Source organism: Orycteropus afer, unplaced genomic scaffold (genome assembly GCF_000298275.1).
Source record: "Orycteropus afer afer isolate SDZICR_OR568_19922 unplaced genomic scaffold, OryAfe1.0 scaffold00164, whole genome shotgun sequence".
NCBI lineage: Eukaryota > Metazoa > Chordata > Mammalia > Tubulidentata > Orycteropodidae > Orycteropus > Orycteropus afer.
Window position 1 is genome coordinate 4,949,335 of NW_006921751.1, and position 20,194 is coordinate 4,969,528.

At 42.5% G+C, this 20,194-nt stretch overlaps 1 protein-coding gene across 1 annotated transcript in view; it reads right to left on the reverse strand.

Annotated features, from left to right (window-relative positions):
* AK5 (adenylate kinase 5) overlaps window positions 1-20,194 on the reverse strand; it is a 483,936-nt gene that overhangs the window by 36,379 nt on the left and 427,363 nt on the right. Inside the window, exon 13 of the mRNA XM_007946496.2 lies at window positions 13,288-13,479. Coding sequence (XP_007944687.1) covers window positions 13,288-13,479 — 192 coding nt within the window. The remainder of the gene's footprint in view (window positions 1-13,287; window positions 13,480-20,194) is intronic.

Here is a 20,194-nt window from a genome sequence, read left to right on the forward strand (position 1 = left end):
AGACTTCCAGTGAGTTTCTTTTTTTTTTTTTTTAATCCTCATTCATTCTCACTGCTGTGGAGTCAGTTCTGACTCATAGTGACCCCTCCTTGGGTTTCTGAGGCAATATCATTACCGAAGTAGATTGCCCAATCTTCCTTCCGAGGAATGGCTGGTGGGTTTGAACCATAAGCTTTCTGGTCAGCAGTCAAATTCCTTAAGCACTATGCCACCAGAGCTCCTTATTTATAGTTATAGTGATCTTTTCAAATACAAAGCTAATCAGGTCAATTGATATTATAGACTGAATTATGTACCTCCCAAATGCATTGTAAATCTTAAGCCCCAGTGATGCAGTATTTAAATGTTTGACTGTTAACCTAATGGTCCCCACTGTCATCTAGTTGATTCTGACTCATAGTGACCCCCCACTGGGGGTCTATAAATCTTTATAGAAGTAGATTGCCTCATCTTCCTCCCATGGAGCAGCTGGTGGGTATTAACCACCAGCTATCTGGTTAGCAGCCAAATGGCTTACCCACTACACCACCAGAGCTCCTTAACCTCAAGGTCAGTGGTTCAAATCCATCAGCTGCTCTACGGGAGAAAGATGTGGCAGTCTGTTTCCATAAAAGATTACAGCCTTGGAAACCCTAGGGGCAGTTCTACTCTGTCCTATAAGGCAGCTATGAATCAGAATCAATTGGATGGCAATGGGTTTGGTTTTGGTATTCTTGTGGATGTAATCATATTAGGGAATAGAGTCCTTGGTCCCCATGATTATGTCAATGCCAATCTCATGGAACCATGTACCAGTCTTCCTTGGCACATGCCCCAGCTGCAGGTTTATATCTAAATGTTTGCTTATCTGATTACTGTTTCTCCTCTCTCCCAGTCTGCAAAACCTATGAGGGCAGCAGGGTCAGTCTATCAGCACTGAGCTCCCAGTGCCTGGCATGCTGGCACTCAATAAATATCTTCATATGAATGAATGATTATAGCTATACAAGAGAATACAAGTATTATCAGTCCTGACAGTATAAAAGGAAGGGGTTTGCTAACAAGGTTGGAGGGTGAAAGAAGGAAAGGAGGAAATGTAGGAATAGATAGTATTGTCAATTACTTCATCTTTCATAGCATTGAGAAAAAAGGTCTAGAGTGGATGGACTTAGACAGAGGTCTGTAGCTTCAAAGCTAATCAAGAGAGGAACTTGCTGGAAAGTGAGGATAGGAACAACAACAAAAAAACCATAGAACCAGTTGCCCATTCTCAGTTGACCCCATGTGTGTCAGAGTAGAATCGTATTTCACAGGGTTTTCAATGACTGGTTTTTTGGAAGCAGACTGCCAGGCTTTTCTTCTGAGGAGCTTCTGAGAGGATTTGAACCTCCAGCCTCCAATCTTTCAGTTAGTGGCTGAGTACGTAACCTTTTGCACCACTCTGGAACTTCTGCCCCGATATGTTGTTGTTAGCTATTGTGTGGAATCATTCCTGACTCCTAGCAACCCTGTGCACTATGGTGATCCCAAATATCTCTATGACCATCTAGATGGTAAACTATATAAGGACAAGATCATTACTCAGCGTTGTCTCCCCGCTGCCTGGCTCCGGGTAGGTAAGGAAAAAAACAGAAAAAAGGAAAAATAAAAAAAAAGTTGAATGAAAGACTGTACCCTCCATTTCCACACTGATTCTCTTCTTTCCTCACAGAAATGAGCTGTAATGGGCCAGAAATACGCTCCTGGGGGCTCACTTTCTGGTTCACAATCTGGGCTTTGAGAAATGATAAGGGATTCTCTTTTATGAAAACCAGGCCACTTGGTTTCAGAACAGAGGGCTAATGAGTACATGTGCCTAAAGGGCGAGGCTGAAGGCTCCTCAGTAGGATCTTGTCAGTCAGGCCAGAGCTGATGGTGTGGGTGGGAAAGCTGGCGGGCCGGGCAGCAGGAGTGAGTCAGGCTCCGGAGCTTTAGCTGGACCGTTCCCTGCTTCTACTTCCATCCACAATCTCTTCTCATTTTGCTTTGTGGCTTAAATATATGGATTTATTTAATTAAATAAAAGAAACCTCACTGCCACCCAACCAGTCATAGGCTGTAGGTTTGCCTTCGTGGAGCCAAAGGACATGAGGAGATTTACAAAATCACATAATCAGCTTTCTAGATGGAAAAAACAGCCTCTTATTTGGTTGAGTGGGATATCTATGAAGCCACCCCGGATCCTCATTAGGTCCAAGAAGCAATGTTTAGGGAAAATTCTAGAGGCAGTGAGGCAACTTCTTTTTTTAATTATAGAATATATATGTGTGTGTGTGTGTGTGTGTGTGTGAGAGAGAGAGAGAGAGAGAGAGAGAGGGAGGGAGAGAGAGAGAGAGAGAGAAAGAGAGAGAGAAAGAGAGTAAAAGAGAGAAAGAAGGCAGGAATTGGACTTTTAAGTTGTCAAAGAGCCCAGCTGAACAGGGTGGGACCAAAACTTTCTGTCTACTCCCCAAATTCCTCTTTTGGTTCTTGGCAGTTACCTCAACTCTTCCTGAACCTCAAAATGGATTCTCCATACTCATCTAATTCCCACGCAGGAAATATTTTAAGAGAAGAATAAATGGCTTTTATAATTTCATGCATAAGTGGACAACTCAATGGGAATGGAAAAAACCCAACTTACTTAGTGCTTTCTAAATTACAGGGACTATTCTTGGTAGGCAGGAGTTCTGGTAGCATAGTGCCTAAGGCACTTGACTGCTAACCAGAAGGCTGGCGGTTCAAACCCAGCAGCCACTCCTCAGAAGGAAGATGGGGCAATCTACTTCCGTAGTGATACTGCCTCGGAAACCCAAGGAGTGGTCGCTATGAGTCGGGGTCCAACTCGACGGCACATAACAACAACAACAACAACAACAACAACATTTTTGGTGTTTCAACAGTAGCAAATTTAAACCAGCTAAAGAACAGATAAGAATCTTGGGTAGTTAGCATATTGATTGTTTTGTGTGAGTGAGACTTCTCAGCGATTGTGCAAACTTGAAAATAGTATGCTGTCCCAGTGCTCTGTCTATAATCAGGGTTTACAATATTGATTTACAGCAACTCTCTTTTCCCATGAATAGTCAAAAGTAACCTTCATGGTGTCCTTTTCCCAAGAAGGTATAGATTTTAATGTATTTAATTTAATTGAAAACTTGAAACTGTTGTTCGGTGTCACCAAGTCAGTTCTGACTCATAGCAAATGTCTTAGTTACTTAGCGCTGCTGTAATAGAAATGCCACAAGAGGATGGCTGTAACAGACATTTCCTGTCTCCCATTTAGGAGGCTGGAAGTCCAAATTCAGAGCACTGGCTCTAGGGGAAGGCTCTCTCTCTCTGTCTCTTGGTCCTAGGAGGATCCCAGCACATTGGCCTTGGGTCCAAAGAATACCTTCTGCTCCCACCTTTTCTTTCTTGGTGGTAGTAGGTCCCCATCTCTAGGTTTGCTTCTTTGCCTTTATTATCTTGTAAAATAAAAGGTGTTGCAAGCCACACCCCAGGGAAACTCCCCTTACTTCAGATCTGGACCATGATGGGATTAAGGGCGTGTGGCCATCCTAATCCTTTTACAATTGATTGGTTCATCACAGCAAATCACATCATGGGGGATCATTGCATAACTGCCACGTTACATAACTGCCAAGCCACTGAGAATCACAGCCCAGCCCAGTTGGCACATATTTTTTTGGGACACAATTCAATTCATGGCAGTGACCTTGCATACCTTATATACAAGGAAACACTGCCTGGTCCTGTGTCAACTTCACAATCATTGCTATGTTTGAACCCACTGTTGCAGCCACTGTGTCAATTCACCTTGTTGAGGGTCTTCCCTCAGTTGAAAACTGGGTAAATATATTTGCTTCTGACTTTAGGAACTTATCCTTTCTGGCCTAAGACTTAATATGCAGTTGTGCCATAAATGATGTCCTAGTCAATACAGAAAAAGATTCTTTTATAAAGAAGCTCAAAGCAAATGAATAGGAAATATGATTACATTTTTGAGTTTTCCTCTGACTTCTCAAAGGAAAAGTAGAGCAGTTTGTGATAATATTTCTGCCCAGCAGTCAGCAGAACATACTGCTAAATTAGGAAACCAATTACACTGCTTTGAGAATTGCACATTTTGTCTACTCATTCTCTTTAGTTGCATGAATTTGTAAACCATAAAACAGTTGGATGATTCAAAAACTCCCCAGATCTAGTTGCATTTTTTTCCCTGAATTTTCCCACACTGTTCAAAACATTGCTTGAGCTTTATTTTTTTGTTTTCCACTTATTGGCACCATGGGGCATCTGTGATAAACCCAAGCAGTCACAGAGTGCTTTAGCATTATTGTGTGTGCCACCTTCTTTTCCTCTAATCTTGTCCTCTGTTAGACCAGACAGACACAGCCTCACACCACAGGGATCTCTCACTGCCAGACAGCAGCAGCGACTCAGCAAAGGCAAAGACCTTAATATGCAGTAACTGTGCCCGGGCGGCAGAAAATCATTAGATACATTTTTCAAAAGTTAGGGGCATGGAGAAGGCTGCTCCTGGGGAACCATTTATTACACATATCCAGTCAGGCCACATATTTCAACTCATTCTCAAGGCCACAGAAAAGAGGAGGACTATATACACCTTTACTTTAGAGAGCTTTAGGGACGGGAGTTAGAAAAAAGAGGATGATTTATAATCTGCACATTAATTGCTTCTCTATAAATAGGACTTTTCAAAGGACCTGCAGTTTGTCTACTTTACAGGTTACATGGTACTAGGTTTCCTTTGTTTCTCCTCATCTCACTATTCTGCCTCATGTTTTAATTTGTACCAGATCTTTTCACAGACATAAACAAGCAAAATCTATCCCTTCTAACAGTGATCTTTCTAAAACACAAATTTGATCAGTCATTTCCCTGTTTAAAGTAGCTCAAACGTTTCCTCCATTGCTTGCATAGTTCAAACTTCCTCACTGCCCTTGAGTTGACCTGACTCATAGCAACCCTGTGACTCCGCCTTGGGTTTCTGAGGGTCTATCTCTACAGATATAGATTGCCCCATCTTCCTTCCAAGGAGTGGCTGGTGGGTTTGAACCACCAGCCTTCTGGTTAGCAGTCAAATGCATTAGGCACTACACCACCAGAGCTCCTTCAAACTTTCTAGATAGTCTAAAGCTACGCTATCCAATAAGGTAATCAAGGGCTTCCTTATACTTGAAATGTGACAAAAACCAAACTCAGTTCCAACGAGTAGATTCCAACTCATAGTGACTCCCTTTTGGTTTCTGAGGTGGTAAATCTTTATGGAAGTAGACTGTGCAGTCTTCCTTCCACAAAGCAGCTGATGGGTTTGAACTGCCAACCTTCTGGTTAGCAGTCAAATGCCTTAGGCACCACGCCACCAGAGCTCCTTTGAAATGTCACAATGTGACTGAATTTTTAACAATACTTAATTATAAATATTATTTACATTTAAATTAATTTAAATCATGTAAATGTAAAAACTGATATCTGATTCAGTTATTGGAAAATTAAAAAATTTATTTGGAGTATCCTGAGTATGTGAAATCTACCTTTTCATTTTAGATCTTTTGAAATCTAAATACAATCCAAGTAGTTCCAATGAAAGTGAGCATTTGAATTGAGATCTGTTCTTAGAACAGAATGCTGACCAGATCTTGAAGATTAAAAAAATAAAAGAATCTATAATTATCTCAATTTTTCAAAAATTGATTACATCTTAAAATGATAATAGGATAATAGGATATATTATTAAACTAATTTCACCTGTTGCAAAACCAACATCTTTTTTAATGTGGCTACCAGAACCTTTTAAATTATAATGTGACTCACAATATTTCTATTGCACTGGTCTAGAAAATTTGCTGAAGGAAGGAAGAATTCAAGGCTTTTTACAGTCTCTCATCTCAATCTGGCTTTTCAGCCTAATTTGCCATTATTTTAATTCATCTATTTTGGCACTTCCTCTGGTGCTAGCATTACTTGGCTTTTTCATGTGTTAGTGTCTTTGTCCCCTCTCTTCCATCTGGCATGAACTTCTCACCCTTCAGGACCCAGCTCAAACGTCCTCTGCTCTCTGAAGCCTTTGCACACCTGCCCAGGCCTGAATTCTATGCTCCCAAAGTTATGGAATATTCTAGAAGGCCTGTTATTACCCTTATTACACCTTGCTATGGGTGCAGAGTTTCATGTCTCTTCCTGGGCAGCACCTTTACCCTCTTTGAATCCCTAGCACAAAGTAGCATGCCTCATAAGTTATTAGGTGTATGGAGTTGATTTTCAACTGATAGTGACTCCATGTGACAGAGTAGAAGTGCCTCATAGCATTCTCTTGGCTGTGATCTTTATGGAAGTAAATTGGCAGTTCTTTCTCCTGTGGAGCCTTTGGACAGGTTCAAACCTCCAACCTTTCAGTTAGCAGCCAAGTGCTTAACTGTTGCATCACCAAGGCTCCTTGCCTCACACATGAGAGATGATCAATAAATGTCTGCTGAATATGTCACGGAACTTAGGTGAAATAGCAACAATTCTGTGCTAGCTGAAATCATAACAGTGGCTCCTGGTGAGTTCTGAGTTAGTGGATCCCTGGGAAAGGTCTGCCATGAGATTGGCAAAAGCAAAACTCACCGTGTGACAAAGCAACCCAAGAGAAGGAAAATCAAGAATGTGTACAGAAGTGGTCTGGAAGTTACAGAAGATTGGGAGTCATTTTCTGCTTGCTCTTTTGGGAAGATAAAAACATGCAACAAACACAACACATTGCAAGAGAACCATAGGAACACAAACAATAGTGCACTGAAATCAAAAAGTCTTTGTGGTAACCTAGTGAAGGTCTGAGAATCCAGAGGTAGGGGGATGGATGGAAGACGATTTTGAGCAGAGTCATAAAGAATGAGTTTCTTAATCTCTAAGAGACAGATGGGAGATTTATACCTCATTGGTCAAGTGAGAGGACAGAACCTTCTTGCACATTTCTTTTAGGGGCTGGAAGGAGGGAGAGTTGTCTCCAAATCCAGTTGCTAGTGGCACTCAACTGGGGCAGCCCCAGATTACATCCCATGTGTCTTCAGATCCAGAATTGCCTGGTAAACTCATCACAGGTGGAGCACTGACAAAAGAAGTCAACCATCAAGGAACTGGGAATCTCAAAGCTCTTTTATATCTCAAAAAACTCTTTTTAGGGTAACATGGAGATAAAGAAAAGTGGAAGAGATGGCTTGAAAAAGGTCTCTACTTAAAATAGCTTTCTTCAACTAGGAGAAAAAAAAAAAAAAAAGCCTAGTCAAGGATGTTTATTTACTGCATAGTTGTTAAACCCAAAAAGAAAAAAACCAAACAAACAAACAAGAAACAGACTGCCATCAAGTCAGATCCAACTCATAACAACCCCTTCTTGGGTTTCCAAGGTGGTATCACTACGGAAGTAGATTATCCAACCTTGCATAGTTGTTGTTGTTGTTGTTATGTGCTGTCAAGTCAGACCCGACTCATAGTGACCCCTCCTTGGGTTTCTGAGGCAGTATCACTATGGAAGTAGATTGTCCCATCTTCCGAGGAGGAGTGGCTGATGGGTTTGAACTGCCAGCCTTCTGGTTAGCAGTCAAGTGCCTTAGGCACTACACTACCAGACCTCCCATAATATGGATAGTTGTTAGTGGTAGAGAAAAACAACCAAACTAGAAACAACCTGGTTGAATAAACCATGTTGTTATTGTTGTTGTTAGGTGCCATTGAGTTAGACCTGACTCATAGCGAACCCTCCTTGGGTTGCTGAGGCAGTAGCACTACGGAAGAAGATTGCCCAATCTTCCTTCTGAGGAGTTGCTGGTGGGTTTGAACTGCCAGCCTTCTGGTTAGCAGTCAAGTGCCTTAGGCACTACGCTACGAGAGCTCCTTTAGAATATCCACATTATGGCATAATACATAATTATTAAAAAGAAAAATTATCATGGTACATATTGACCTGGAGACGGTTCAGAGAAATGTGTATGGGACAGTCCTATTTTCATGAAATCAGAACCTGTATATATATATATGTGTGTGTGTGTGTGTGTGTGTATGTCAATGTGTATAAACAGATAAGAGAGAAAAAAACAGAAAGGGAAGACAAAGGAGGAGAAGAGGAGAAAGAACAGGGTAAGGGGAAAGGTACACAAGTTGTTAACATTGATTATTTGAGGGGTATATAGTTGGAGAGAAGACTATTAATTCTTTCTTTATATATCTCTGTCAAGGGGGGAAAAAAAAAACCACAAACAAAAAAACAAACAACCCATTGCTTTTGTGTTGATACTGACTCATAGTGACCCTAAAGGACAGAGCAGAACTGCCCCATAGCGTTTCCTACAGAGTGGCTGGTGGGTTCGAACCAATGACCTTTCAGCAGCCAAGTGCTTAACAACTGAGCCACCAGAACTCTGAAATCTTTGCTTATTACAATGGACATTGGCCATCAAAGTATGACCAATCAGATAACTTTTCTCAGCAATTTGGAACTTGGACTCACTGACTGTTACAGCAACATGTGATTGTGGAAGATAGGGTGACCGTATTCTGGCTTGTGTGCCAGAGAGAGAAAGAAGAGAAGGCAAAGAGAGTGGTGAGGAACCTTCTAGCATCTGGTTCCACAACTTTGCTGGGCCTGCTGCATTTCCGCCTTGGCCCACATAACTCTATAATTTACATAATTCAGGTTAGTCAGCAAGAATTGGGGCCAGTTAGCTACCACCAAGGAGTCCTAATTAACATACCTATGGTCACAATCCGGTTTAAAAATTTTTACAGCAAAAAGGTTTAGAGAAAGTATGCCAAAATGCTTGTCTCTGAGTGGTAGGACTACCTAGTTTTCTACATTTTCTAAAACAAGCACGTGTTACTTTTATAATTAGAAAAAAAAATTTCCTGAGAATCATAGAGTGGTAGACCTGGAGGGTTCCCAGGGATGGAATTCTGTTCCATTCACTTTATTTTAGGGATGAAGAACTGAGAGATGACTCAACCAAGTTTACAAAGCTCATTTATACCACTGTGCCTGGGGCTTTCTGACGTGCAGGGCCAGAATTTTCTCTGCCAGGGAGTCTTTGACCAGTTAATATGCTTTTAACCCCAAACTGCTACATTTCAGTTATTTATGCAATAATAAATTCTCTCACTCAGGGTGAAAAACATCTTCCTCTTTTGGGCTAACTCCAGTTGATTGGGTGTGGCTATCTGTCCTGCTATTGAGAACACTTCTGAGCCTTCCACACTTAACAGGAAAAAAGCAGCATGATTGAGTAATGATGTCTGCCCTTACTACTGGGAGGAAGGCAATGGAACGGAGAAAAGTTTCATTCTAATTCTTTCTTAGATACAGAGTAAAGCTGGCTTTATGAGAGGGGAAAAACACCATGTAGAAAATATATTTGTATTACACGTCCTTCTACCTCTTGGTTTACGTTATAAAGAAGTTTTCACTTTTTTGTACAATGATGGTATAATAAGAACATAAAAGAAGAAAGCAGTGGTTGCATAATTTTTTTTTTTTTTAATAATTATCTTTTATTTGAAATTTCATGTACTTCCTTCAGCTAGATGGTGGCCAAAAGGGGTGACTGTCATTAGGCCAGGATGTCAGCTGGTGGATTTAATGTGGGCAAAACTTGAGGTCAGATGGAAGCTCTTGAGGAGGGTGGTCCACTACTGAGTTGCACTGATTGACCATGAGTGCGGCTTTAATTCTTTTAAATAAATCACCATTAACTTCTGATTGGTCTCACTTGTATCTTGAAGTATATTTACCACTTTCGCCCTTGATTTAAAAAAACTCCTTAAAATTACCCACAAGTCAACTTGGACTGTGAGAGGCCAGTAAACCAAAGACAGGGAAGAGGTGCTGACAAACCAAAGGCATTACAGAAACAAGACACAAGCTGTTACCTAGAAACCAGGGGAGAGTAAGCTGATGCAAGAGGACTGGACAAGAGAACAGAGGGCCAGAGAACACATGAGGTTTCTTCATTCCAATGAAAAAGTCTCTTTCCACTCCTCTGATTGTCCTCCGGTGGGCACCTCTATAGCTCAGTTGGTGACAACCCCAAGGGGCACCTGCAAACCCTTCTCACCTTCCTGGGTCATGTGTGTGGCTGTCTACATGAGGTCAGGGAGGGAGCTTTGTTTGACCCTTCTTACTGGTTTTCCAATGTCCTCCCAGTAGCTGTATGGGTAGGAGACAGTCATTTGCAGAGGCTGTGGGACAAAGCAGCTTCCCCAGAGGCCTTCTGAAAGGGGAGTCCTAAGGGCTGGAACCCACACTGCTCTGCAGCCAGGACTGAGTGGTTTTCAGTACTTTTGGGGTGGATCAAAAATGTTACCTCACAACCGCCCTAGCTGCCAGCATCTCTAAAATACAGAGGAAGCTGAAGAGATGGCCCAAAGAGGACTGGAAAGTTCCTTTCCCACTAACTTGGATATTCTAAGGAGGATTTCAGAAATCTGTTTTATCTGAGAACTCTGTTAACCCTGTATCCATGTGCCAATGATTTACAAATTTGTAGAATTCATGTCAGAATAGAATAGAGAAAGAAACTTTCTAACGCTGAAAGCGGCTAAGCCAGGAATTACTTAGGGATTTTTCTGCCTCTACAAATCTTCAAAGTAGAGAAATTTTCCTTCTTTCTGGATAATTTCTGGGTATTCCAGCCTGTACAAAGGGTGGAAATCACTGGACTGTCTAATCTTTGAAAGGACTTTGTAATCCTGAATTCTAAAGACTCTGCTCTTATATAATACATTTCTTTTTTTGCTTGTTTATTTTTAAACATGTAAGTCTTTGCTTTATGTGGTAACCCAAGGTTACAGGAAGCACAGAAAACTGTTTCATCTTGCATGCCAAGCCCTATTGATTGGTAGTAGCTGCCTGGGGTGCTTTGTTGGCAAATGTTCTGGGGCTACATCTAGGTATTGCTGGAAAGAGTAAGGAGGCAGATTTGCCATGTTTGCCATGGATGCAGAACCTGCCACATCTTTGATATCCCTGAGTTAAACAGATGGGCATTGTTTAGTCTTCTATAAAAGGAGTTCTGGTGGCGTAGTGCCTAAGGCACTTGACTGCTAACAGAAGGCTGGAGTTTCAAACCCGCCAGGCACTCCTTGGAAGGAAGGTTGGGCAATTTACTTCCGTAGTGATACTGCCTGGGAAACCCAAGGAGGGGTCACTATGAGTCAGGTCCGACTCGACAGCACATAACAACAACAACATTAACTTTCTGTGAATAGCAAGAGGTAGATAGATCCCCACTCTCCCTGCTCTAGTTTGGGATCTCAGGATTTCTTTTGTTTCTACATTGCTGCCTCAGTCTCCCAGTACTCTCCTAGCCTTATTTCCTTGTGATCCATTTTTCATAAGGTTGACCCGGTGAGCTTTCTAAAATGTAGCCCTGATTATATCTGTCCCCTTCAGTAGTTCCCATCACCCTACAGAAGGTTCCTCTTTATCTAGTCCTTGCTTGCCTCTCCATCCCCATCTCTTCTCTCCCTTTTCCTTGGCAACAACCAAGCTGGGTTACTTGCCTCCTGACTTTTCACTTGGGCTCGTTGGGTGTGAAGTACCTCTCCCTCACAGTACCTTACCCCCTACCCCACCCCACCCACCAAACCAAATCTATTGCCATTGTGTTGATTCTGACTTGTAGTGGCCCTACAGGACAGAATCAAATTGCCCCTTAGGGTTTTCAAGGTGGTAAATTTTTATGGAAGCAGACTGCCATATCTTCCTCCCAACGGAGTGGCTAATGGGTTCAAACTTTTGGTTAGCAGCTGAGTAGCTCTAACCATTGCACCACCTGGGCTTACTCCTTGACAACCCCCACCCCACCCCCAACCTAGTTTAATCTTCCTCTGGCAACCTTTCCCCCTACTTTTCCTTTCCTCTCAGACTGTATTAAAGGGCCCTTGGAACTCACTCTATGCTTGCTTTTTCCCTATACTGTCATTTCCATCTCCCACACAACACTGTATCTTATTATCTGGATGTAAATGACTAGGGCAATGCCTGGCTCATAGTAGCTGCTCAATACATATTTATTTAATGAATAAATGAATGGAAGTTGGGTAGTTTACTCAAATTCAAGAAATTAATAGTTATTCAGCATGGATTATAGCTCATGCTCATTAAGCTGACACTACCCACTGCCCTGGAGTATTTTCACTGTTCCATCTAATTACGTGCTCTCCTGGCCCCATATGCCGTCTCTCTTAATAATATCAATGACTGTAGGAAATTGAGGCAAAGCAGCCAAGTGTTAAGCACGAACTATGTAAAAATTTAGAAATTCAAAGTTGTTGAATTTTAGGTCTAGAAGGACTGTGGTGGTTATGTTTTTGTGTCAACTTGGGTAGGCCTAGTTGTGTGGCTGGGCAGCTGAATGTAGTATTCCCCATGATGAGACTGGTAATCAACTCCACAGTGGAATCTACTGTGAGCAGCTGAGTAGCTGCCTTTGGGTATGTGGTCTGCTTCTCGTATATAAGGAGAAGCCTTGGGAATGGTCTCTAGCTTATGGTATGCTTAGACTCTGCATGTAGCCATGTCGTTGTTTAACAGCCTGCCATGCTCTGCCCCCCTGGGGACTTACAATGGACTTAAGTTAATGGCCTGCCATGTGGTTTGATAACATTGGACTGTGCCTTTTTACTTGTCAATCTTGGGGCTTCTCAGCCTCAGCAGCCAGCAGCTGTCTGAGTGAAGAAAAGCCTCTAGCTTCAGTGGGCTGGGAGCTTGAGGCAGAGCTTAAGTCCAAGGCTGAGGGGCTTTCACCCAGCCCCTAGAGTCTGGCACTTTGAACTTGGACTTAAAGCCTCCAAATTGTAAGAATAAACTCCTGTTTGTTAAGGCCATCCCATCTGTGGTATATTCCTGTCAGAGCGGCACTAGGTAACCAGAACAGGGACCTTTTGGATCACCCCATTCAGCTGGAATCTAGAAATTAAGCAGAAAGTTAGTGCAGAAGCTATGCCTCATGCTCACCTCTCTCTTTCTTGAAAAAAGGATTTGTTTTCAGAAACTGTAATAGCATTGGTGAGAGTTATAGGACTGACATTTTTATGGTTCATATAATGACAAGTATTTAATTTTGATCGAGACAAAAGAGAGTAGGAGACTTTTGGCCCAAACTCTGCAGCTGCTTGGAGCTCAAATTCCCAGACCCCTTAACCAAAAATGTGCCAGCTTGCTCTCTTTTCTTGGGGAAGGGGGGATGGGCCAGTGGCTAATTTTAGAGGAGGAGAAGTTAAATGGTTCACCTTGTGTAGCTGTGTCTTCGTCTCATAATAGGCAACCACAGGGATGGATGCACGGTAGTAGGTTTCAAGGCGCTTGACGATGGTCCTGGTGTTGTTGTCCACTCGTGGGCTGCTCTGGCTCCGCTGCAGAAGGCGGTTGGTCATGGTGTCTGCTGAGCAGTCCATGCAGATCACCAAGTGTGGGTCTCCAATCTGGGGTGGGGCGGAGCACAACATAGTCAGAAATTCCTCCCCACTAATGTTCTGGAAGCTCTGGTAGCATAGTGGCTAAGGCACTTGACTGCTAACCAGAAGGCTGGTGGTTCAAACCCACCAGCCACTCCTCGGAAGGAAGATGGGGCAATCTACTTCTGTAGTGATACTGCCTCGGAAACCCAAGGAGGGGTTGCTATGAGTTGGGTCCGACTCAACGGCACATAACAACAACAATGTTCTGGAATGGCCTAGGGCTTCTGTTTCTTCCCTTTCTTGCCCTTCTGGTTCCTCTCAAGGTCCCAGAACTACTGAAAGGCAGAATTGGGCCTGGACTTCATGGTTTCTCATTTCAAGGCCAGAGAACTTTCCACTGCTGCTTCAGACTTGTCTTAGGCCCTCAGCTTTTAGGCAACCTCACCTAATACAGAGCTTACAGACAATGCTAACCCATGCAATCCCAATCTGTCCTCCACACTAAGGGGAGGGGTGTGTGTGTGTATGTGTGTCCTCACATGCCCACGTGATGATTTTTCCTTTTTGAAGCTTCCCTGACCTGTTGAGGCAAAGCTAATCACTTCCTCCTCCTTTCTTCTTCTTGTTAGGTGTTTTAGGTTGATTTTGACTCATATGTATACAATGTGACAAAGAAGTGGCCCATATGGTTTTCTAGGCTGTAATCTTTATGGAAGCAGATGGCCAGGTCTGCTTTCTGAGGATTTGCTAGGTGGGTTTGAATTGCCAAACTTGCAGTTAGCAGCCAATTATATCTTATTCCTCAAAACAAAAAACAAAAACAAAAAAACCATAGCGATCCCTCCTTGGGTTTCCGAGGCAGTATCACTACAGAAGTAGATTGCCCTACCTTCCTTCCGAGGAGTGGCTGGTGGGTTTGAACCACCAGCCTTCTGGTTAGCAGTCAAATGCCTTAGGCACCATGCCACCAGAGCACCCCATCTTATTCCAGTCACCAATAAAAATACAAACAAAAAACCCCAAAACTAAACCAGTTGCTGTAAAGTCAGTTCTGACTCATGGAAACCCCATGTGTATTAGAGTAGAACTGTGTCCCATTGGTTTTCAGTGGAGCTCTGGTGGCATAGTGCCTAAGGAATTTGACAGCGAACCAGAAGGTTGGTGTTTCAAACCCACCAGCCACTCCACAGAAGAAAGACTGGGCAATCTACTTCTATAAAGATTTATGACCTCGAATCCAAAGGGGGTCACTGTGAGTCAGAATTGATTCGATGGCAGGTTTTTTTTTTTTTTTTTTTTCAGAAGTCACCTGTTGGGTCTTTCTTCTGAGGTGGCCCTTGGTGGACTTGAACCAACAACATTTCAGTGAGCAGCTGAACTTGTTACTCACTTGCCTTGTAATTATATGTGTATTACTTGAGTAGAACATAATGGTTGAGCACACAGTTTGGAGTCAGGCTGCCAAGATTCAAATCCTGGTGATAATCTGTCTCTAACTCACCCACTGCCACTGAGTCAATTCTGACTCATAGCGACCCCCATTAGGTTTCCAAGGCTGTGAATCTTTATGGAAGTAGACTGCTCCACCTTCCTTCTACAGAGTGTCTGGTGGGTTTGAACCACCAACCTTCTGGTTAGCAGTCAAATGCCTTAGACACTGTGCTACCAGAGCTCCGAAATGGTCTTTATTAATTATAATGCTCTTTATTAATTCCTTGCCAGGAATTAATACTTGTAAGCTACTCCCTCATTGGACATAGAGTCCACTCTTTCATTCTCTTGAATCTGAATTGACCAGCAGTTGCTTTGACCAACAGAATATAGTTGAAGTGATGCCATATACTTTTTGAGGCTAGATCATAAGAAATTTTGCTGTTTCTATCTGAGTTTCTTAGAACATTTACTCTGTGGGAAACCAGTTATCATCTAAGATGTCCAACTACCCTGAGGATGCCACACTGGGAGGAAGCTCAAGCTAGCCACATGGAGAGGCCAAGGAGAAAGAGATGGCTGACCATTCCTTAGCTGTTTCAGGCATCCCAGCCCTAGCTCCTGACATGCACACATAGCCTTAGCCACTATCTGACTGCAACTGTATAAGGGACCCAAGTGAGAACCAGTCTGTTGGGCTCCTCAATCCCCAGAATACCCTGAAGGACAATAACAAATTGTAGCTCAAAGCCACCTAGCTTCATCATTAACTAGAAGCACCACCAACACCTAATGTCTTTGAACCCCAATTTTCCTATTTGTGCAATGCCAATAAGCTCTGGTGGCATAGCGCCTAAGGCATTTGACTGCTAACTAGAAGGCTATCAGTTCATATCCACCAGCCATTCCTCAGAAAGAAGGTTGGACAATCCACTTCTGTAGTTATACCGCCTTGGAAACCCAAGGAGGGGTTGCTATGAGTCGGATCTGACTCGATGGCAGTGAGTGTTTTTTTTTTTTTTTTTTTTTTAACAATCTTAGGATTACTGTGAGAATTAAATAAAATAAAATGAAGTAGTGTCAGTACGGTGGTCTGCCAGTGTGGGATTACCCAGTAAGCAAGGACAGCACAGGCTTCCTTGTGCTTACTTACTAACCTGGAGTGAACAACTTTTTTTTTTATACCACGTCAAAGATTCTGCTTCTGGATATGGCTGGCATCTGTTCCTCTCCCAAACTGACAGCAACTTTCTACAGAATCAAAATCTCTTTTCAGATTTACAATCCCTGACAGGGAAGGAGTAATCAGTAAACGGTAAGAACAGGCTTACTTTTGCTTACTCATTGATCTGTAGTGAACAGTTTCACGTGTTTTTTTTTTTTTTTTTTTCCACATCAAAGATGTGGTGAAAGCCTGTGTTTACCTTACTTTTTGGGAAATCTTCCCCTGTGGTTGGCATATGGCAAAGATTTAGTAAGTATTGCACTTATTTCTTCTAGTAGGCTATGATCTCTGTATGCAGGAGTTATGAGTACGCTGCTCCTGGTCCTAAGGTTTGCAAATGAATGAATGATGGTGATCTGATCTGTGGCATTAATCTCCCATCTCCCCAGCCTTTTTTTTTTGATTCTAGTTCTCTGGGCAATACCATCTTTGCCTTCACAACTAACCTCCACCCTAGATCAAAATAAACTGCTGCTCGCTCATGACCTGAATGGGTAAAGGATGGCTTGCCAGGTCAATGTTGAAAGTGGGAATAGGATAAGGACAAAATCAGGGTGGGGTGAAGGCATTTTAGACAGCATTACAGATATAGGAGTTGTAGTAAGTGTTAAACATTGTCTCCTCCCTCCCTTAAAATGATGGATGGATTTTAAGGGTGGAGTGGAAGAATTCTCCAGTATCTACAAAGGTGAAGTAAACTTTTGCAATATGTCATGCAACCTTTCTCCTTGTACTAACTGGAAGAAAATATGAGTATCCGAGCAGTAAGAAAGGCTTGGTGAATGTTTAGAAAATGACCCTTGTTCACCAGCAGAGGGCGAGCTTGGGAGGAGCTTATGGTTCAGTTAACGTTTTCAGCTCCTTGGAGCAATTTCTGGTTAGGGTGGCGTGAGAAGGCCAGATTTTGCCATTGCGGGGTCATTTTCAGGCCACTCTTGGGACAGGAAAGATAATTCAGGGACTCATTCAGGTACAAAGAGAGATAATGTGCATCTGAGCAGTAGCTGGCAGTAAATGATCTTTCAGGGTAAAGTAAGTACAAGACAGAGAGGAAGCTTTGTCTACCACTTTGATTCTCCAAGTATGGTCCATGGCTAGAAGCACTGGCATCATCTGGGACTTTGTTACTAATGCTATCTCAGGTCTAACCGCAGAACTACTGAATCAGAGGCTGCATCTTAACAAGATCTGCAGGTGATTCTTCAGCACATAAATAATTGAGAAGCTGTTCTACTAAGCCATTTCCTTGAGCCAAGACTGTGAGGTTTGACCTAACCTCTATTTCCTGGAATCAGCCACTCCTACCTATATAAACAGCTATACAAACCCCTTACCTATATAAACATATGTAATTCAATTTGGAAGTGACTTACATCTGATGTTTTTTAATACCTAAATATTTTGGAAATGTTTGAATGCAATACTATTTAATTTTTTTTCAAAACACTTTGGTATATAACGTTAGAAATCCCTGGAGTAGATTTCTGGTTCCCAGCTCTGCCGCTTTGTCACTAGACTGTAGTTAGTCTCCAACATCAAATGCCCCAGAGAGCAGAGAACTCTGTCCTTGTTGGAATGAATCAGAGACTTAGGGACAACTCCCTACTCCAAATATCATCCTGCTGCCATCCCTGGAATTCTGCCACCAGCATCATTGGATTCTTCATGGCCTTTGGGAATTCAAGGGACTCTGTCTGAGCATAAGTGCCCTTGGAAAGGCATAAGATATCCCGTTGAGATGCCATAAACTATATATCTGCAGCTTACTGCACCATGCTAAGAACTTTACCTACAGCCTTTACCTCTTTCAGCTTTCCCTTATGGGAGTATTATTGTACCTATTTTAAGGATGAGGAAATGGAGACTCAGAGAAGTTAACTTGAAGTTAAGACCACTAAGGACCAGCTAGTGACAGAGGTAAACCAGGGCATGCAACTCCAAAGTCTGAAGACTTCACCCTAGTGGAGAGATCCTGGACCTTTAGATTGGGGCTCAGGCAAGATGCTTGGTGAACCAAAGGGAATTAGGAGAGAAGGGTGAGATGGTGAGAAAGGAAGTGAAAGCAACAGAGGCCATGTTTATCAATTTGTCAGAAAACTGGCTCTTGCTGCCTCCTGGGATTTAACTGGGATCAGCACTAACTCCTGTAATCTCCAGGATATGAGAACAGCCCACTAGGAAAAGGATGCTGATATCAGTTGACTTGTGACAATGATTTTGCCTTGGTAATTCCAGCAGGTAGAGGGGGAGGAGTATTTTTCCTGTTCTCCTTTGACCTCCACTGTGGTTTTCTTCTGATTAAGTCAGGATACCAAATAGGCCATATGCACTAGGGGCAGACCAGGCCATCCAAGAACCCTCTTTTGTTGAGAGTTATAGTCACCTTGTTCTCTTTCTGTGCTTCAGTTCCTTCATTTTAAAATGAGGATAAAAAAATTTTAATCTCATAGGACCATTATAAGGACTAAGGTGAGTGAGTACATATAAAGTTCCTGGTATATTTCAAGCACCATATAAATCTGATCTAATACTATTTAATGTGGGCAAAGTCATCATTTTGAGTTAGAAAATCCTGTGTTGGTCGCAGTTGAGTTTAAATGAGTAAGAGGCCCTACCCAGACTTTAAACCTGTTACACACATCAGCATATTTACCACAGTCTCCCTTCACTGGGAGTTGGGGACCCCAGCAAACGATAAGGCAGCACATCTATTTCCTATTTGCTCTCACCCCAGCAATATATCCCCTTGGGGAATCTCACTAGAGAAGGAGTGTCTGAGTCACCACAGCATTCCTGAACACCCAACCCTAATAACAGTTCCACCCCACTGCCCCAGAACTTCTGCCTCCACCCAGCCATTTCACAGCTCAAAGTTCTGCAAAGAACCAGAACAGATGAAGAAAGCAGAAAATTCCCAAGGAAAACCCCAAAGTGGTCCCCAAGACTCCCCACTATTCCAGGCAAATAGAATAGACCAACTAGAAATTCTCTTGACCAGACAAGCCACATTTTTTTGGTAAGCTCATTGGAGCTCTGGTAGTGTAGTGCCTAAAGCACTTGGCTGCTAACCAGAAGGCTGGTGGTTCAAATCCACCAGCCACTCCTCGGAAGGAGGGTTGGGCAATCTACTTCTGTAGTGATACTGCCTCGGAAACCCAAGGAAGGGTCACTATGAGTTGGGTCCAACTGGATGGCACACAACAACAACAACAACAACATTCTGAAGATTAGATGAAAAGTGTTATGAGAGTGCTAAGAGCAGCCCTGCACACAGATACTAATGTCATCACTTACACATCCAGGAAAATTACATGCATATTCTAGATAGGGGCATTCTATTTCTGCTAAGAGTCTCCAGGGAGGGAAGAGCCAGGAGCAAGGTCACACATTTTATTGCTGTTAATATGTGGTTAATTTGGCTGTTGTTGAATAAAACACTGGGTTAAAAGGGAAAGTAATTTCAATTTCACACTAGGGAGGCAAGCTAAGCACATATCCCCCCTTGACATGATATTAATCTATAAAATGGGAATAATATCTACTGAATAGGTTAGGAGCTCTGGTAGCATAGTGGCTAAGGCACTTGACTGCTAACTAGAAGGCTGGCGGTTCAAACCCACCAGCCACTCCTCGGAAGGAAGATGGGGCAATCTACTTCCGTAGTGATACTGCCTCGGAAACCCAAGGAGGGGTCACTATGAATCGGGTCTGACTCGATGGCACATAACAACAACACTGAATAGGTTACCAAAAACCAAACCCATTGCCATTGAGTTGATTCTGACTCAAAAACCCCATTGGGTTTCCAAGGCTGTAAATCTTTACTGAGTGGCTTGCCTCATCTTCCCCCTGAGGAGCAGCTGGTGAGTTTGCCCACTGACTTTCTGGTTAGCAGCCAAATGCCTTACCCACTACACCACCAGTGCTCCTTTAGTGAATAGGTTAGGAAAGATAAATAAAATGACACATGTAACACATCTATTAGTCAGTTTCTGGTATATTTTAAGTGCTCAAAATTAAACAAACAAACAAACAGCTATCATTATATTCTGCATGATTTTTTAACTATATAAAAATGTATAG